The sequence below is a fragment of the Alosa sapidissima genome, chromosome 11 (genome assembly GCF_018492685.1).
Source record: "Alosa sapidissima isolate fAloSap1 chromosome 11, fAloSap1.pri, whole genome shotgun sequence".
Taxonomy (NCBI): Eukaryota; Metazoa; Chordata; class Actinopteri; order Clupeiformes; family Clupeidae; genus Alosa; species Alosa sapidissima.
In genome coordinates, this window is record NC_055967.1 from 487,483 (window position 1) to 509,079 (window position 21,597).

The following is a 21,597-nucleotide window of genomic DNA, read 5'->3' on the forward strand; positions in this document are numbered from 1 at the left end:
CTTATACATGGGACATGGCACAGCACCACTACGCTCTGAAAACACATGACTTTCAATAACTTGCGTGGCACCAAGAAAAGTCTGCCGCTGCTCTGAACCTTCTGTTAATGTGACATCATTCATACTTGAGTCTGTACACATCCCTTTGTTTCTATTTTCTTTATTGATGTCACCCAAACTTCAACTTTCTGTATGCCCCTGAACTCACACAAATTGTAAATTGCAATGCGCCATTTAACCAGTGGTGTAGTCTAGTTAGTTAGTTGTAGTGGTGGGTATACTGTGAGCAACCCCAAATGTTATTAAATACGTATCCTTGCCTATTTTAAATGGGTATACTGAGATGATGATGCTTTTTAAATGGGTTTACTGTGTAGTCCTGTGTATCACGTAGACTATACCATACCACGGTCATTTAACTGCCTTGGTATTTAAGTCAGAGGCCATTGCTTAGTATTTAACTGTAGCCTACACAAAGATGTAGACGTTACTAAAATAATAATTATTTGTTGATACTAAATCAATATTGAATGTTTTTTTTTTATTTCTTTTGTGTGATATATCATTCAGAATGCTGTAACATGACTGGTCTTCAATCAGCCAAAGAGGACACATCGTAACTCCTCTCCTAGTTACTCTCCATTGGCTCCCTACAGTAACCAGAATTAAATTTAAATCTCTCACTTTGGCCTATAGGACACTGACTGGATCTGCTCCTTGTTATTTTAATTCAATGATCAAGATATACATCCCCAACCGCCCACTGCGGTCTTCTGATGAGCTTCAGTCTTAAACGCTAGGTCAAATTCAAGACTCTTTTCCTCAGTGGTTCCATGTTGGTGGAATGAGTTGCCCAGTGCTCTTCGTTCTTGTGATAGTTTTTGGTCTTTTAAGCACTTCTTATACATTATGGTTTGTATGCAGTAGTACTGTTTTATTTTCATTATAGGCTGTTGATTAATTTTACATTTTTTATTATTGATATTCTCTTTAATGTAGTCTTACCATGTTTTTGATATTATTGATTGAATGGGCATTATTATTTATTATTGCTTTCCCCCCCTCATTGTTTTTTTCATTAGGCTATTGATTGATCCCTGTTTTAAGTATTATATTGTTTTGTATTTGTTAAGGGTAACCATAACCATCATCATCATAATGTGGTATTTTCTTATGCACTTGAAACAAAGAATAAAAATGTTTCTTTAAACGTAGTACCACAACGATACCTTAACTCAGCATTTTCAGATACCGCTGTTATGAGCATACTGAGCAAATTGTCCATTTGTAACTTTGAATCCTACCTCACGTTAAGCTATGGTCCAATAATGTGTTCACTAAAACACAAGTAAAGTTATTTGTCGGGCTGATTCATAAATGGGCATACCGAGGTTGTCGACCTAGCAGGCTAGGTGGCGTTTATTGCCATTCGCAAAACTAAGCAAGAGTTAACGTTAATGAAACTTAACATCGCCTTCTCCAGTGACAAAGTGTATTCAAATGAAGTTGCAACAATGATGGCGGCAATCACTGGTTACGTTAAACCATTTGAAACAAGTAGGACTGTAAATTATGGGGACTATGGCTAACGTCACTTCGGATCAATATAGCAGAGCCCTTTTACTTTACCTATCAACTGGCTAATGCTAGCATGATGTAGCATGCTATGAGCTAATATACTTAGCATCTACGAAAGAACAGCACATATCTTTTTTCACAAAGAATCTGTAACAACTAACAACGATGTCTCTTACAAACAACTACACAATGTATGACTATCAATATGTATTTAGTCAGACTGTGATAAGATATAGCCTAATGATAATGACAGCAACACTTATTTAGGTTAGATTATGTGTCGAAATCAGGTGTCGTTAAAATAAGTGAGCGATGGCGTGGTAGTGTCTGCAGCCTAGACGGTAAAACATAATGGACAAAGCGTCGCAGCCAGCCAGCTGTCAATCATAGGTGTAAACACGCCCTTTTTAGATTGTTCTTAACAGACGGCACACTGTCCAGTTCTATATATACAGTCTATGGTTAAAAGTCACATTGACTTCAAAATATTACTTCTAACATAGAAAGCCATAAATGGCCGGACACCTGAATATATTAAAGACCTCCTAGTCCTATACAACCCACCTAGACGACTACGATCACAGAATATTGGACAAAAAAATAAAAAAACTACAGTAGGAGGCAGAGCTTTTTGCTACCACACACCCCTCCTCTGGAATAATCTCCCTCCCTCTATTCGAGGGTTAATATCACTTTCTTCCTGGTTAATCTAAATTCATTGCAACAATGAACTCTAATACTCACTGTTAGGGTTGACTGGGACAAGACAGTGCTCTAAATAATTCTGAATGTTGTGCAGGTCTTCAGCAGTAAATCTCCATTTCTTCTCAGTTTCACATAAGCCTTGATGGAGATTGGAGCGTGTGTGTCCTATGCCCGCAGACAGACACAATACAGGAACTGAGCCTGTTGTCATTCCATTAGGAAATGTCTGTGTAAGAACCTTCAAGCCTCAAAAAAAAAAAAAAAAGTCTGAGTTAGATATCACTGTGTGCACAACATGACAAAGATAGAAAGTATATCATTGTATATTAAATGTTAATTATGAAGAATGGAAATTTACCTCCAGAGAGCATGAAGAGGTTCTCAAATCCCCGTTCACACATTGTAGTGGCTGCCTGACTTGCAAGTCTTTCATCTTCATCATAGACAATGATGATCTTTCCAATCACATTTTTCTATATGTTTCATTGTTAAAGTTAAGTTAAAGCATTACATTTAAAAGTGTAAGTCCAAAGTTAACCCACACGCACTGGCAAAAGGTCTACTGTCCATTGCCACAACACACAGATCAATTTTAAGATGTAGCACATAAAAGCAGCCTGGAAGCCAATAGAAAGATCTTGCTACATATTACAAATACACATACAGTAAATGAAAGGTTTTTAAACAAACAAACATGAAACAATTAGGTTCAGAAATAATGTGGGGCTAAATTTTAACAATCTGAAAGGCACGGTCAGAAGCGTATGGTTTAAATACGTTTAGGGTGTGGTCAGTCCAAATCACTGTCTTAACGCCGTAATAAATTCGCCAGGCACATTGTTCAAAAGGGTTGTTCTTAGCTGTCTTAATCAGTCATGGGTGTGTTTTGGGCATAACATCCATTAAACCAATGACAGTGAAACCTGTCATTCCCTTTAAGAGCAAGGAGCGCAACATCAGACAGCGCGTCAATATTTTGACAGTAAGCGCATCTGAAGGAATCTGCATGCACACGAGACCGTGTATGCAACACCAGGATTCCACTAAACCTTGCTTCACTAAAACCTGTGTGACTAGCAGAGTATAGCCTACATGCATCTGCACTTACCTGTTATTTGATCTCATAGGCAAATTAAAACAATTTTTTTGCTTTAGACCAGGTTTTTTTTGGTCAGTGGCGTAAGGATTTTTAGTGGGTCTAAGGGGCCGTTTATACAAGAACGATTACGAAGGAAGACGACAAAATATTTTATCATAAGTGCCTTTCGTTTACACGGCGACCCCACCATCGGGGCTTGAAGACGCAAAAATCTGAAGACTCCTTCCAGAGTGTAGAGTTTTTAAGACGACCCGGGTTGCGTCTCCGTCTAAACGGTTAAACCAAAGATCCTTGATTACCTCTCTGGCTAAACTGTCAATTTAGAATGTCTGCGCGTGACGTACCGGGGTTCTATCACACCCTATGATCACACCACCACCCAGCGGTCTGGAATGCATATCCAATCGAATATCACATACTCTTGCGTCTTCATATAAACAAAGATTTCCCCCTGAGAATGCTCGTCTAAACGCGAATAAAAAAATGAAGACGAGACGCCACTTCTGCGTCTTCTCTTTTCATCGTCACCCTATAAACGTAGCCTTAGATAGCGACTTTTGGATCATGCATCTAACGGTTAGACCAGGGGTCGGCAACCTGTTTTGCCTGGAGAGCCACTTTTACCAAATTTATTTATTTTTTAATCTCAGAAGAGCCACATAAAGACGGTTACAAGAAGAAGTTTGGATATTTAATGTACAGTTACTTTCATTCAACAGAGGATTTTTTAATACATTTTCTACTAGTTTTAAAAGTAATGTGCAAGTAACTTGAAATGTAAAGTGGAATGACAGAAGTATAGGCCTTAGGCTTCCCATGTAGGCTAAACACCACCCCCTATTTTCCCAGTGTCCTTTGGTATGCAAAGTAACATCAAAGTTCACAACACAACACTCAATTTTCATTGACATGTCATTGGCGAAATTGAACATTAGGCCTACCAGAGATTAGATTTGGTGATGGCCTTGGAGTCTGGCTGGCTCATATTCAGTGAGGTGAAGTTTCATGCAAGAATTGAGGCCGTCATCATTTAAGGGCAACTCCACGCAAAACTGTCATATATCCATAACGCCAACTAAATAGCCTACCATGGCATTGTGTTGGTGTTATGGATGTGACAGTTTTGCGCGGAATTGCCCTTAAACGTGAGCGCAGGTTTGTCTTTATATTTTTCATATGTAAGAACAATTTCTCACATGCAGGAATAGGGTTAACACAGCAATACTAACTCGTTGCAGTGTGCGATATATAACGGGCAGTTCATTTCGCGTTTTCAGAATCAGTCTTCGGATGGAAACTTTCCCATTTCAGCCTGCTTGTGTTCGCGCTTGCAAGCTGTGGTCGCTGACGTTTCCTTTTTGACATTTTCCTTATCTAGCCTACAGCAAGCGCCAGTGTTGGGCAAGTTACTGAAAATTAGTAATTAGTTAGTTACTAGTTACTTCTTTCAAAAGTAATTGAATTACCTTACCAATTACTGTATATCAAAAGTAATTAGTTACTAGAGAAAGTAACTTTTGAGTTACTTTTAAGTCTGCTTTTAAAATGTCAATATGAACAGTACTGAACAGTCACACACCAGCAGGCTTGGAATTTCACCATTCTGGGGGCAAGGCCACTTGGCCTTCAGTTGGGCATATTTGGTGGGGGCACAAAGGCCACATGTCAGGGCACCAAGGCCAAAGTTAACTATACAGTAGTAGGCTATAAAAATGATCAAAGTTGTATTTAGCCTATTCACTGCAGTAGACCTGCATCACTGTATAAAACATTACAAAAACATGAAACATGACATATTACATAGAACTGTAAATCATCTGATCATCTAATATTTACAGATATCTAGGCTATATATGTAACATTTATTTTATATTTGGCCTGTTATGAAATCATGTATTGAACAATTTAAGCACAGCTCAGCTTTAAGAAACTCAAATAGCCTAGATACATGCTTAGCATTTTGTGATCATTAAGGCTACTTTCACAAACTCTTAGTCAGCTGTCCTCTGATTTACCAATATCTAGGTGATATTTGTAACATTTATTTTGTATTTGGCCCGTTATGAAATCATGTGGAACAATTTAAACACATTGTAAAACTTAAAGCCCAAATTTGGAGACATCCATGTATGTCGAACTTTACTGCAAATTCAAAACTGGATTACTCTGGAACGGCTAACTGTACAGGGGACTGCTTTACACCTTTGTGTTCGGTAAGGTCTGCTGTTTATTCTGATATATGGTTTGTCATGTGTTAAAAGAAGGGTTCGTTAAGTATTCCACCGAGATGAATGGGTAGGGAGATCATGGGACGCAAAACCTTCAGTAGAATGTATGATTAAATTGAATTATATTATTTACTTTTATCGCGAACCGTTCAACACAATTATCGGCTAACATTGTTTAAAAGCTGAGAAAAAGCTCTTTCATGTGATACTTGTGATGTCTGTGTGATGAATAGGCTACTTCGCGAGTAGTTCAACTGAGAATGGGTGAATTTGGACGCACTTTCTTTTTTGCGCTGTCACTTTCTCCATTGCGTAAAAGACTAAATTAATTTGCGCTGTGAATGCGAAGATAATTTTGACAGGCCACAGGCTAAATAAAAATCGCCATTAGTAGGACGCAAAGCAGAATATTGAAAGAAGGGGGCACCAAGGCCACCGTGGCCTGTAAACCTCTGATTTTCAAAGGGGCCTCACGGCCAACCCAAGGGGCTACGACGGCCATGGCCGTCGTGGCCACCGTGAAATTCCTACCCTGCACACCAGTAAACCTAATTTTTAGACCTAAGTTTCAACGGGCCTTCAAATCAATAGCCTCGTGCATGAGTTGTCAAACTTTTTCCGACCCCAAAACATTCTACAATGCATGAAGGCCTCCCTGACCTTGTTTTGCGCCACCCTCACCATCTATGTGGTTTGATAGATTTGATAGATATGTACAGTACACTGCCTACTGCTTGCCTTCTACTACTATTAGTAGAATGCTAGTACTAGTAGTATGCATGGTGGTGCACTGACACTGAATTCTGCAATATAGCAATAAGTTATTATTATAGTGGATGGAATCCACTATCTTGAAATCTCCTGGCTTCTTCTTATTATTACACTGCATGAAAATGCACTGTACTGTTATTCCAAGGCATTTTATTATTACAGTGCATGAAAATGCACTGTACTGTTATTCCAAGGCTTTTTATAGTGCATGAAAATGCACTATACTGTTCTTCCAAAATTTCTTATTACAGTGCATGAAAATGCACTGTACTGTTCTTCCTAGGCTTCTTCTTATTACAGTGCATGAAAATGCACTGTACTGTTCTTCCTAGGCTTCTTATTACAGTGCATGAAAATGCACTGTACTGTTCTTCCTAGGCTTCTTCTTATTCTTCTTCTTCTAACGCGTTTAATGCAGCTTCAACCGTTTAACGTAGAAACTTCATTCAAACTATGTTACGTAGGTCTTACTTAGGACATGGGTGCTATGTATTTTTCAGCTTTGTAACTTTTATACTTTTTAAACTATTAATTAAAAACTGTTCAAAATTTCCCCATAGACTTAACATGGGCTGATGACATCACAATAGAGCCGTTAAGCAATTAGAATCCTATGGCAGGTGTTCGGGCCACCTGGACCAACTGCCAGTCTCAGGCTTTAAGCATACAAACTGGCCCTATTAAGACTACACATCCTGTTCAACTGCTTCCTCTGCCAAAAACTGTTTCAAAATAAAAGTCCTCACTATAATATTTTACTGTTAAACAATTTAACCCTTTAAACTACTGAACTTTTTAACTGTTCAGCCATTGTAACTGTTACTTGTCATCAACTATGACTCCTACCCACTGTAGCTAGTTAGCTAAGTTAGCTAAGTAGCATGGTTAGCATAGTTAGCATGCTAGCATAGTTAGCATGCTAATTAGCATTTTTAGCAAAACTGCTTAAAATGATTAGCTAAGTTAGCTAAGTCACATGGTTAGCATAGTTAGCATGCTAGCATGCTAAGTTAGCTAAGTCACATGGTTAGCATAGTTAGCATGCTAGCATGTTAGCATGCTACTTAGCATTTTAAGCAAAACTGCTTAAAATGATTAGCTAAGTAACATGGTTAGCATAGTTAGCATGCTAGTTAGCATTTTTTGCAAAACTGCTTAAAATGATTAGCTAAGTTAGCTAAGTCACATGGTTAGCATGCTAGTTAGCATTTTTAGCAAAACTGCTAAAAATGATTAGCTAAGTTAGCTAAGTAACATGGTTAGCATTGTAGTATGTTAGCATGCTAGTTAGCATTTTTAGTACATAACACCATGGATGTTAATTCCGATGTAAACATACCAAATAACAAGTGCAAATAACTCAAGTCGCTGTACGGTAGGCTATTTGGAGGTTTCTTTATCTGGGAAGTGAAATCTGCATTTTCCTCACGAGTTAAACGTGTGCTTGTTTGTGCCAAGGCTATATATAGGCTACTGTATGTAGGCCTATTGGTGTTGTGGCGTGGCTATGTTGTAAGAATGAGAAATTGATATAACGAGGCTTTTGCGCAATAGGCGAACAAGAGCAGAGATAAACAACAATGCACTTTTACTGTAGTGGAGCTTACGAGATGGAAACGAAAGGGAAAAGGCTTTTAAGATGCCCATTTAAATTGTAGCCTAATGCACTCTTGTGTGTTTTAGCATAAATCCGAAATAAGGAGGAATGTGAGGAGGCTCCTATTAACTGTAAAGAATGCATCTGCAATCTAAACATGAAACACAATCGCTGGAAACACAGCTAAGGTCGGGAGACAGTAGATCAGAAGCAGCAAATGTGCATCTGTCATCTTGTCTGCAGTCGTTCATTCAAGATCAAGAGTAACAAGTAACAAACTCATTTAAATTTCAGTAATTATAATTGCGTTACTTGATTTACAAAAATACTTTGTTACATGCTCGTTACCACTAAAGTAGTGGAATTACATCCCAACACTGGCAAGCGCACACATCAACAATAACAATTAAAGACAGGTGTTCTCGTTGACTGAAATGGAGGGAAATCGGTGATTTTGTTTGATATTGACATGGCAACGAACCGCGAATGTAACAATATTGTGCAGGCTACGGTTACGGAGTCAAGTGAGGTGGGAAGTTATGTAAATTACTCAGATATACCTACGAACTAAAATAAAATAGGCCTACATTTTAATTAAATAGGCCTACTCATTATTATTTTCAAAAGCTGAGCCGCATCAGAGGGATCAAAGAGCCGCATGCGGCTCCGGAGCCACAGGTTGCCGACTGGGTTAGACTCTAACCACACCACATTTTTTTAATTGACACACTCGTGTGCGGAATGTTAAATTGAACTGGAGCTCATGCTGAAAAATCTATCACTGCCTTAAGATAGGAAGAAGTTAATTTATATAGCACATTTAAAAACAAGAACAGTTGACCCAAAGTGCTTCATAGGTAAGACTAACTTACACAAATAGAGAGGGAAACTGACAAACAAATAAAAAAAGGGAGGGGGGGGTATAGAATAAAGGGGGTTAAGATGACAATAAGACACAAGCTAGGAATAAAGGTTATAATGCCCATAAAACTAGAGATAAAACATATAAAAAAAAACAAATAAATAAATAGACAAATAAATACATAAATGGGGGCTACTAAAAAGTAGCCTCACCCTAGCCAGATGAATTTCGCTCCGCCTAGCTCCACTCATCCATCTGGAACCGATCCATTGAAGTGTTGCTTCAGAAGGCTGGGCCTAATCAAAAATGCTTGCATATGATTGAATAAGCCACTTGTCCGTCATCTATTGACATGCTACTTCAACCACTCACATCGAAGCCAACCCGTGACGCTAATAACAGTCTCACAGTCGTTTCTACGCTATGTCACATCTATGAAACTCCCGCCTTGCGTCCTGATTGGCTGTACCATAAAATCGGTTGCAGAAATCACTCTCAATGGAAGAGGTCCCAGATGGATGTGAGTGAAGCTAGGCGGAGCTAAGCGGAACGAAATTCATCTGGCTAGGGTCAGGTTAACTAAAAAGGCCAAAATAAGATAATACTAAAATCAAGATAAATAAATAAATAACAAATACAAGATTGTATTTGTATTCCCACTGAGGATCGACTTCAAAGTCCTCATCCTCACCTTCAAGGGCCTACATGGCTCTGCCCTTACATAAAAGCCATCAACACAAGTGACTTCTGGAAAATTGGAAAAGTGAAACACAAATGAAAACAGTGGACTTGCGTTTCATAAGTAAAAGAGATCCAAGAGAAAAAGGCATCAGACTCCTTACAACGCCTTCCGAGATTAGTGATAATGTAAAAGTGTGATTTCTCTGATTACTTACGCTTGTACCTCTGCTCGAATTATCAAGGAACTGCTTTTAGAGTGTCCACAACATCATTGTTGCTAGAAAACTATAGTCTTCATTCCACTACAATCTTTGACCCTGTCGGCGCTCCCTGGCCTCTGATGAGAACCAAGCCTACTCTGCCGGCCAATTCCACTCCACAACATCTTGAGCCATGGCGTAGAAGCAAGCATCATGGCAGGCGGTCAGGACGATGACTTCGTGGAGGGATGAGTAGGCTATCAAAGACGCCTTGTATCAGTATTCCTAGTTGAACGGAGGGGTCAAATGAGTAATTAAGTAATCAAGGGTGCAAAAGCAAACTGATGACGGATCAACATCAGAGTTTGACATTGATTCAACGTGTTTAACGTCATTTAAGTATTTCTGGCTTGATAACGTTATTTATTTTAGTCGGAAATCGCTTGACTTGTTGTCTATGTGCCAGATTTGACCTACGTTAGTTAGCAAATGCTACCCAATATTATACAACATTTGTAGCAGCAAACTTGGACCTGTCAAAATTATTTTTGCATGCACTGCAATTATACCCTGGAAGAATAATAACAAAAAAAGTAGAAGAAGCCATTGCTTTGCATGCACTGTAGTAATAAAAAGAAGTAGAAGAAGCCACCAGATTACAATACAGTGCATTGCTTAGCATGCACTGTAATAAAAGACGATAATAACAAGAAACCTAGGAATAACAGTACAGTGTATTTTCATGCAGTGTAATAACTTGTGAAGTTTCAGCCATATCATGGGGAAATGTAAGACTCATTTCCTGTTCATGTGGTGGAATATTAAAATTCATTGTATCGCCATTTTGACACATTCCCTTTCAATGCAGTAAATCCCTTAATGTTTCTCCTTAACTAAGGAAACATTTTAAGGTATTCTGTGCAACACCCTTAAGTAAATCCCTTACATAAGGAGAAATTAAGCCTTAAGGGTAATACTTAAGGGAAAAAACTTAAGGTGCTTTGTGCAACCAGCCACAGGCCCTAAATAGGACACACAATTTTGTAAGGATACATAATTCAGCACTTCCTTGGTGAAAGGGTTCATTGTCCGTGAAAGGGTTGCAATGGGATAACTTAATGCTGTATAAGGAAAAGAAAAGAAGAACAAATCCTAATTGAATCAATACAGACAATGAAAGTACTCATATTTCTAAATACAGTTCAACCAAGACAAATAAGCCAGATATACCAACAATAAGTATTCATGGAAAACTAAAAATATCTTACCACTGATGATATGACACTGGTCATATAAGTCTCGTTCACGTACATCTAATAATAGGTATGGACAATCAGGGTAAGGCTTCTCTTCAACATTGGGACTGGACCCAGGCATCAGATCAACAGTGTTGGGTTCAGTTCTATAAAGATCCAGTTCTCCAACACCACTAATCACACTGTGAAATAAGAAAATCAAACTCTTTAATCAGACTCTACTCATGTACATGGGAGCTCACGGACATGCATCCAGAGTGTAGCGCTGTAGCTGCCTGGCTGAATTAGCTGCTGGTTGTAGCAACTTGAGCTAGGTAAAATCAATTGTTTTCGTTTTTTTTCGTACAGACAGTACTCGGTGACCTCAAGAAATGGACATCTATGTGAAAACTCGCCAGGATTTGTCCTTTAAGGAACACTGCATGAAAAGTGGGATTTTTGTCAGTAAACGGCACTGTAAATTGTTGTGGAACTTCAGGTTTACGATTGCGCACGGCAATTTGCAGGCAACACGGAAAACTGCCATGAATTGTCGGAAATTGACGTGGGCCTTGCTCCAGGTGACATTTTTCTAAAAGGTATTAACTTTATTTTAAGAAAAACTCTGTTATAAATAGATCAGGCTCAGTATAGCATAATTATAGACTCTTAAATGTTAGCTTGAATTGATTTATTTAATTAAAGTATGCAAGATTAATTACTGTGTATGGCATTAGCAATGGCAAATGTTATGTAAAAAAGACACACAAAACTATTTATTTGAACAATTAGTTTTAATCAGGCAATGACATGTCTGTTCCCTGCAAGCTCCAATAATGTAACCCGACTTTCAGATTTCCCCTTCACACCAACACAATGAGAATTTCAGAGTATATAAAAGATTGTCTTCATCACTACTTTAATTCAATAAAAATATGCAGTTCAATAAATACGTATAAAATACATATTTTCCCAGGTAGTAGGCTGTTTACACAGTCCAAAACAGTCTCAGTCCATACGCCACAGTGTCCATTTGCAGAGAGAACACTTCAATAAGCATAAGTCCAACCAGCACCGGTAAATTGAAACAGAAAGGCTACAGTTTGGTTACTTCACTTTACCTGGATGTAAGAATGTGGTTCATCAGCAACGCATCCACAATTGTCAGCGTTCATTCCTTCTAGAGGAGGGGACCTTGAAACGAGCACTTCCCTTTGCTTGGAGGAATGGTGAGCGTTGGATCATCTATTCCCAAGCGAGCGGTTACTTCAGGCCGGGCCAGGGATATCAGCCATCGGAAAATCAGTGTTGCAGTAGCCAATCAGCCGTAACCCTACAATGAGGAATGGCTGAAGTGCCCTTGAGCAAGGCACCTAACCCCTCACTGCTTCCCGAGCGCCACTGTTGTAGCAGGCAGCTCACTGCGCCAGGATTAGTGTGTGCTTCACCTCACTGTGTGTTCACTGTGTGCTGAGTGTGTTTCACTAATTCACGGATTGGGATAAATGCAGAGCCAAATTTCCCTCACTGGATCAAAAGAGTATATATACTTATACTTACTTATACATTAATAATGACCCAGGGTGACCAATAGTGACAGATCTGCCAACCAGTGATTTTTCTGGTTTAAAAGTAATGATTTCATCCAATACTGGGCCTGGCCAGGTGCGATTTCGCTGCCATTCATATGCTAATTAGAGCCATTAGTACTCCGCGAGCTCTCCGCTATACGCCAGAGTTTGTTTCCGATAATATGTGGCACAGACAAACGCGACGTTCACAGGCTGTAAATTATCGTTAACTGCCGAAAATTAGGGAGATTTCCGGGCATTTACAGGGACGAAAAACTACTAATTTTCTACTAACTCTACTAATTCTACTAACTACTAACTGTCACTTCATTACGTAAACAGCGCTCATCACTGTCCGTCCCGCCCCCTCTACAATGCCAATTGCGTGCCCACAGCTGAACCACAAGCCAACCTGCGACATTAAAAAGAAAAAGAAAGTTTAGCGATCATACATGATACTAAGACATTAGTACATCTGGCCCTGAGTACTTGATAGAATTTTAAAACACCCTTGACACAGCAACTGTAACGATCCTGTGTTCCCTGTCCCTCCTTTGTTTACCTTCTGTTTACCTCCTGTGCTCCTGTGTTTACTTCCTGTCCCTGTGTTTTAGTTCCTGTCAGCCATGTGCTCCTTTGTTTGTCTTGCCATGTCTCAGTTCCCTGTGTCTCCGCCCTTCACCTGTTCCTCATTATTAGTCTGCTAGTTTAATTATGATTTCCAGCCCTGTGTTCACCGGTCTCTTGTTTCTTGTCCACTTGTGCCTTGTTTAACCCCTGTGTATTTAAACCCTCTGTCTCCCCTCAGTCCCCTGTCGGTCATTGATGTTGTTTCGTGGTTGTGGTGTGCTTTCGCATTAAAGATTCCTCTAATTTCTCTGATGGTTTTGGGAAGTCAGCCTTTTGGGGAACCCGGCTCGCAATAAGAAGGTTCCCCAGTGCCTTGGAGAATGACTGGGCCTCCGACGAGGACGACTGGGCCTCCGACGAAAACGACTGGGCCTCCTCGCTCCAGTCCCGGCTCCTAGCCTCACTCCAGTGCCGGCTCCTCGTCTTGCTCCTCTGGCAACTCCCTGCGACTTCTGGGCCCTTCCTATTCCTGACCTCCCTGCTCCCATGACTCCAGTCCCCACTCCAGCTCCAGCCCCTATTCCGGCTCCAGCCCCAGTCCTGATTCTGGCTCCAGCTCCAGTTCCATGCAACCCTGACAGGAACAGTGCTTGGCGAGATTCAATGACGTAACGTACTTGAAAAAGCAGCTTTGAAGGATCCGTCATTGACTTTGAGAAACAGCATAAATATGGAGTCTTGGCTGAGCATGTTCCTTTGATCTAAAAAGTCCTCCAGTTATGTTTTGTAGATTTATTTTAACAATGACACATGCACAGGTATCTATAGCCTACAACTAAAGAAGCTGCTGAAGCCCTATGGCGAGAACAAACGATCTACCACAGCGGATCTAGCGCCACATGCGCTGATGTTCTTCTTGCTTAGATAATAGCTGAAACTAGTTTAGTTAGTTTATTAGCTGGTGTGTCATATTGTAAAAAGCTTCTTAGTAATCTTGGAAACCTGGTACACCATCTTAGATACAGAGTTAAGCTTCAAGCCCCATATCAGCAAAGTTACATTTACTTACATTAGTAAGGACATTTACACCACCCACCTCACCCGCAAGGCGACCAAAATTGTGAGTGATTCAAGTCACCCCGCTCACAATCTGTTCGATCTACTGCCCTCTGGGAAGAGGTACAGAAGCCTGCGCTCCCGCACTACCAGACTCACCAACAGCTTCATACACCAAGCTGTAAGGATGCTGAACTCTCTCCCTCCTCTCCCCCCTCCACCCTCAGCTACATAACATCCTGGACATTGGACCCACAATGGCCGCCTGCACTACTCCACTTGCACACTTGCACACTTGTACACTTTACAACTTGGTGTTGTTGTCCTGAAAACACAACACTTCTGCTGCTCTTACATAACTTGCACCACTATGCCACTTTCTTTATTACTTAGGTCAAACAGAACTACCCAAGCCTTTTATTGGCCTGACTTTGCACTCATATTTTATTGACTGTCCATGCACAATTTCAACCAAATTTTGCTGCTCTTATTTTTTCATTATTATATGTGCCCTCTTATTTACTTATTTACTTACTTTTTTGTTTACTTGAATGTTATGTTTGTCTGTGGACTTAAATTGGTAAAATATGTCTTGTCTTCACCGTGGGATAGTGAGAAACGTAATTTCGATCTCTTTGTATGTCTGGAACATGTGAAGAAATTGACAATAAAGTGCTGACTTTGACTTTGACTTTACAGAGACAGCTTATTTCCACCTGAGCTTATTTCCGCCTCCGGCCTTCTTTAACACAAGATGCAGAGAAATGAATCCATATCACTAGCAGTACTGGCCTCTCAAAAAAGCGTATACAGAAATTGAAATTTATACAGAACTCCGCTGCTAGACTTTTAACTAAGACCAAAAAGAGGGTGCACATCACCCCTGAGTTAGCTGGACTGCACTGGCTCCCTGTTTCCTATATAATTGATTTTAAGGTTCTGTTAATTACTTACAAAGCTCTAAATGGCATAGCACCTTCATATATCTCTGAGCTTTTAATATCGTATCAACCACAAAGGAACCTTAGATTTTCCCATGCTAATCTTTTAATTGTGCCCAAAGTGTTCCACAAGCAAAGTGGAGAAGCTATTTTTATCCATTATGCACCAAAGTTATGAGACATCCTGCCTCTGTACAGTACATTAAACAGGCACATTCTGTAAACATCTTTAAAAAAAGACCTGAAAACATACTTGTATACGAGAGCTTTTAGTTAACACACTTCTTGAATTTCCCCTGGGGATCAATAAGGTATCTATCTATCTACTGTATCTATCTACTTTTATCTTGTTTCTTTTATCACATTTTATCACATTTTTTTACATTCTACTGCTGCTATTTACAGGGTCTTCTCACTGCATTAATTGTATTGTACATGTATGTGTTGTTGTATCTATCTCCTTGTGAATTTTCAGTTTTACTTAATTCTAAATCCCTTTTATTTATGGATTTGTTTGTTTGTATTTGGTATTTTTCCTAGAGCATGGCACTCTCTTCTGTGTCCAACAATCAAAGTGAGGTCCTCCATTATATCATTTGCAGATTTGCATCATCTCTCAAAGAAAAAATGTAGGAGATTTTCTTTGTTCTCACCACAAGCCAAGAACTTTACCCATTGCTTAGGTATCTTTTGATCATCTGAATTAGGCGGGTCAATATATGAAAAAAAAACACCTAACCTCAAAAAAATTGATACAAAAGGTTTTTCAACTGATTATGATACCTTTAGATATACTTAATAACAAATTAAAAATCGAGTAAAATCTGACCCCAGTAAAGGGGTCATTTTCAAGATGGCGTCCAGGATGGCCACCAGAAGCTAATTTGGGATATCTGAAGCATTAAATCAGCCTAGGAAAGTGTTTTTCTTGTTTAATCAGATTTAGAGGTCACTGATATATGTCACACTAAAGTATTAGTTCATAATTTTCAAAGACTTATAATTTTCAAGATGGCGTCCAAGATGGCCACCAGAAGCTAAGTTTGGCTATGAAGCATTCTTCAGCCTAGTCAAGTGTTTTTCGTGTTTAATCAGATTTAGCGGTCACTGAATCATATGTCACACTAAAGTATCAGATCATCATTTTCAAAGACTTAGAATTTTCAAGATGGCGTCCAAGATGGCCACCGGAAGCTAATTTTGGCTATATCTGATGCATTATTCAGCCTAGGAAAGTGTTTTTCATGTTTTATCAGATTAAGAGGTCACTGATGACTCTTCATCTCCACCTTTTTTAGAGTTCTTATAGTAGGACCTGAGGATGCATGATGTTTTCTCTCTCAGTGTCACCATGCCTTCAAAACCTTTCCCTTCTGTGAAACGTATGTCATTCCCGTACCGCTCCCTCAGTTTAGCTTTCAGATACTGATTACCGAATGGAATGGAATCAACCTCAATCAAATACTCTTTCATGTTAGATCCAAGTACAGAGACAGTCAACTGTTCTTAATTGTGTGCATTTCGGCAAGACACTCCGCTGTTCGTGTAGAAGATATGGATTACCTTGCACTGCTGCCTGTGGAACGTGTCAAAATGAACAATGTGACAATCCACACAAGTTCCTTTCAGAGGAGTCAGAGGATGATGAATAATGATACAATAATTATTTCTGATCTACTTATGCATATAGTTTAAGATACAGTTTAATTAGCTCCCCCTAATGATAGATGCCAACAATTATTGATCTACACAAATATACAATGCATGCCTATACAGTACATGGGTCATGGTTCATTAAAGTCATAAAACAGCCACTTACTCGCAAACTCTACTCTACATATTGTAAAAGCATATACCCTGTACATGAAATACAACATTAATCAACAAAATAACATTTCCATCTTCCTCCACACCAACCATGAACAATACATTGCCCTCTATTCTGTATTGGTGAATCTAGTGTAAAGCCGATACATTTTGGCATATACAGTCCAGGGAAAACAAATTAAACACCCTAAAATATATATTTTCTGAAAGCATATAATCTGTAGATAAGATATAACACCATTTAAAATATGTCCACGCTTTTTTTTTTTGGTTAAAAAAGCGTCAGCCAAATGTAATGTAATGTAATGTAATGTCCCATCTTCCTCCATGAATGCACAATACAATGTCCTCTATTCTGTATAGGCGAATCTAGTGTAAAGGGGATATATGTTGGCATGTACAGTCCAGGAAAAAGAAATTAAACACACTAAAATATATATTTTCTGAAAGCATTTAATCTGTAGATAAGATATAGCACCATTTAAAACATGTCCCATCTTCCTCCATGAATGCACAATACAATGCCCTCTATTCTGTATAGGCGAATCTAGTGTAAAGGGGATATATGTTGGCATGTTAAGTCCAGGGGAAACAAATTAAACACCCTAAAATATATATTTTCTGAAAGCATATAATCTGTAGATAAGATATAACACCAGTTAAGACATGTCCCATCTTCCTCCATGCCATGAACAATACATTGCCCTCTATTCTGTATTGGTGAATCTAGTGTAAAGCAGATACATTTTGGCATGTACAGTCCAGGGAAAACAAATCAAACACCCTAAACTACATATTTTCTGAAAGCATATAACTGCAGATGAGATATAACACCAGTTAAGACATGTCCCATCTTCCTCCATGCCATGAACAATGCATTGCCCTCTATTCTGTATAGGCGAATCTAGTGTAAAGGAGATACATTTTAGCCTATATTGTCCAGGCAAAACAGATTAAACACCCCAAACCATATATTTTCTAAAAGTATATAACCTCTAGATGATACAGTATAACACCAGTTAAGACATGTCTTATCTTCCTCCATGCCATGGAGATGGTTAATAATCCTGTATTGCATTTGCTCTGTATTAAAACACATTGATTTTAATTTATGGCTGAAAAAGGTAGAGCATTGAAACATTTTCAATTTTAACATTTAAAAATCCTATTCTTGTTTAATTTGACCATCATTTGAAATCAATTTCACCCCTGTAGGCTGAATAGTAATTGAGATATAGCCATTCTAAGCTGTTGACAACCATTTTGGCAGCCATTTTGAAAATGACCCCTTTCCCAAGGTCAGATTTTACTAGATTTTTAATATGTTATTTAGCATGTCCAACAGTACCAGAATCCATAAAAAAAACCTTTTGTATCAATTTTCTTGACGTTGAACCCTATATTGACCCGCCTAAATATATTTTGGTGACTTGAGAGCCCTTCAGAGTCCTTCAATCTCTTTCTGCATTTTTGATGCTAATGGGTTTGTAGGTGTCTGGTACAAAATGTACCACTTTGGACTTGCTCGCTTTAGCCACACTGACAATGAACCTCAGAGCTTTGTCTGCAAACATCCCAAATGTTGCTTGGGGTTTCATGGTTTGCACGAGTGCCATAGCATCCCACACCCAAGTTGATCCCTCAGGAATGTTCTCCACTATCGCCGATGGGTTGACTGCTGTTTCTAAAAAGTGCATCAGCTTTGCTTTGTTTGTTTTCATGAGGGAACCATCATAATTAGCTAGTGAGGCTGGCAAGGGCCCCAAACTATGTGCAAGCATCTCAAGTATGTCGATCTTTCTTGAGGTTCCAACTACAATTAATCTGCCAAATAAATCAGTCTGCTTTTAGAGTTCTCTCTGCATCTTGCTTTTGTCACAGTTGAGATTGCAGTGTCTTTGAAGGTCTTGAGTTTCATTTTCTTAATTGGTTCATAGAGTCCTACCTCATCAGTTTGTAGCCTCTTTTCACCCAATTCTATAAAGACTTTCTCACCTCTCTCCTTTGCTTCATGCAGATCCGCTTCATAAGACTGCTAGGCCCATCACTGTGGGGCGCGGTAGCCTACTCTCTGGGAATTAAGTCAAGCAATATAACCATACAAATGTTTCAAAATGAGTAATTTCAGCTTTGTCTGAACTGGCCATTGTAGGCTACGTAAAAATAAACAAGTAGGCCTATCCCCTATTGGCAAATGTTTGTTTTCCAAAGTAAGAATTTCACTTCACCATGCACCTTCGACAATGAATAGCTCATTACACTTATGTTACTGTTGAACGTAGGCCTAACTGGTATCATTACAAACATTATTCTGTGTCCTAAAAACTGCCATTTTATGGCATTGTGTCATGTAAGGTCGTTGCAAAATCTAGAGAAATGTGTGAGGTGGTCAGCGGGGGACAATTGAGACACACATTGGATTGTGTTATTACTTGAACATTCCACTATCCACAGCTGTGGTATCGGGGGCAGGAGGATTACTGTTAGCGCAGGCTTTATATAAAATTCTTCAACAGAAGGCCTGCCTCGAATGCAGGCTTGCCCAAAATAAAGGCCTGTGGTTTGCGCAGCCTACAGTAAGTAGGTTAAATAACAGACCCGCCACAATGTGCGGTATGATGATTTTTTATGAGCAAGATGTTTTTGGTGCCCTACGCACACTGCATGTTCTTAAATAACAATGATCATCAGTAGCCTAATATTCAACCATTATTTTGTGTAAATGGGCTATGCATTGGGTTAGACACCAGGGGCCATATTCACAAAGCCTTTTATCTTACCACTAGGAGTAGGCTACTCCTAAATAGCAATAAAAGATTTTAGCAAGGAGTTTCTCTTATTAACTCATTGAATGCCGCACTGTTTTCGGAAGCTTTGGCCCAGATTGCCAGCAATCTTGATCATTGTTGACGATTTGTAGAGCCACAGCGTATTCTGTTATAGCTATGGACACATACTATGGCTTGTTTGAAAGGTGAGACACTAAGCTCTCAGTGGGTACAAACCGTTTATTTCTACATGCCTCTGCTCCTAAGAAATCCCAAGCTAAACAGTGGCTAGTTTTCATCAAAATCCCTGTTTTATTTCTAGAAATGGAGATGTAGCGTCTTTGATGAAATATGAAGTGTTGCCTGTAAAGTTTCCGGGAAGTGACCTAGCGAGACCTGGCGAGACTGCCACCTAGTGATAAACCCACGAAAAATGGCCTGGTTTTGACCTGACGTGCATGTGTCACTGATTCAACCCAAAGCGGCAACCATCAAAAGCAGAGTTTTAAGATTAAGGGCTCGTGCGTCCCAGCGCAATTGACTTTGTATACTCGCGCTTTTGTCTTTCCTATTTTGCAGTCAGCGCATATTGGAATTTTCCCTCCACAGGTACGTGCCTGTAAATTAGGGAATTCGATTGCGCCCACCGGGGCGGTTCAGCGAAAAGACGGGGCGTGTTCCGGCGCAAACGTTCACTGTTGATATTTTGCAGTTTCAGAAATTCCGCCACAGACCAGGAACTCCCTGGTCTAAAGTCTGTGGCGCAAATGCAGATGCTATTTTGAGGGCCTGCGTGAATGAATGTGTTGCACACCAATCTACAGACACCCCCGTGATAATATTTGTCCATTTCCCGGTTTTGTTCGTGCATTGGTGACCTAAAAAATTAGTAGCCTACAACATCTACATGCAATATATTTACAACAACAACGCCTAATTATGACCTATTAATTTGGACAACTTTATACAGCCCTATAAAGGCCAAAGTTACCTTTAGTTTTGTTTCAATTTACCGTTATGTATGGCTTTCAACATCGCGTGCGCTTTAACATCAGCCTAAGCATTATTCCAGCTGTGCTAAGGTTTTAAGCACCAGAATTTTGCCTACCTTGTTGTAGCCCATCTGAAATAACTCCAAGCTTTATGTTCCCTCCATCCTTTCGTTATTTTCAAAAAACGTTTTATATCCATGATGGCCTTAAAGTCTTGAGTTAGTGAATTAGCTTAAATCAGCTTTTATGAGCTGTTAACCAGCAAATAGTACAAGAAAGCAGCAAGTATGGCTACAATTTCTGTAGTTGCTGCACCCATTCATTCTCTCTCCTGCTCAAACGAATGTTGTGCGTGCATTAAGTTGATGATAAAGTGTTTACAAACTCTACTTAACAGAAAATATTGTTAATAGCCTACTGTCATACAGTTAATGGGATATACTGTGCAGAGTTGAAAGTTAGGTCAACTTGGAAACTGTTTCTCACAGGCCGCCTGTGCTGCGCAACGCACACTTTGCTCCACTCATCTATAAAACATAGTTCCCATTTCGGTAAACCATACATAATTTCAAAGAAAAATATTACCACTCGAGGGAAATCAGTGTGGTGTCCATTAAGATGTGAAATCTAGCGTACACATGTTCACGAATCACGGATGTGTTGTTGACATAAATTAGGAAATATTAGATGACTTGAGGAGACGTGATGTTGAATTGCATGCCGATGCCATTTAACCCAAATGCCCCAGCGGCAGCACGGGAGAGAAGAGATTAACTGACAGAAGATATGCATTGTCTATAGAGAGGTAATGTTAGATTACATTGTACATAGCAAAAATATCACCATGCATTCATAATCTCGTGATTCAGTGAGAGTGATCCCAAAACATCGGAAAGTATGTCTTTGTGACAATTCT

General features: G+C 39.3%; 1 protein-coding gene across 4 annotated transcripts in view; it reads right to left on the reverse strand.

Annotated features, from left to right (window-relative positions):
* Window positions 1-21,597, reverse strand: part of cep41 (centrosomal protein 41) — a 92,547-nt gene that overhangs the window by 2,670 nt on the left and 68,280 nt on the right. For all 4 annotated transcript variants that reach the window (XM_042109549.1, XM_042109551.1, XM_042109550.1 and 1 more), the window contains 4 exons: window positions 10,990-11,159; window positions 10,775-10,842; window positions 2,642-2,756; window positions 2,323-2,529 (listed from right to left, as the gene is read on the reverse strand). In XM_042109549.1, coding sequence (XP_041965483.1) covers window positions 2,323-2,529; window positions 2,642-2,756; window positions 10,775-10,842; window positions 10,990-11,159 — 560 coding nt within the window. The remainder of the gene's footprint in view (window positions 1-2,322; window positions 2,530-2,641; window positions 2,757-10,774; window positions 10,843-10,989; window positions 11,160-21,597) is intronic.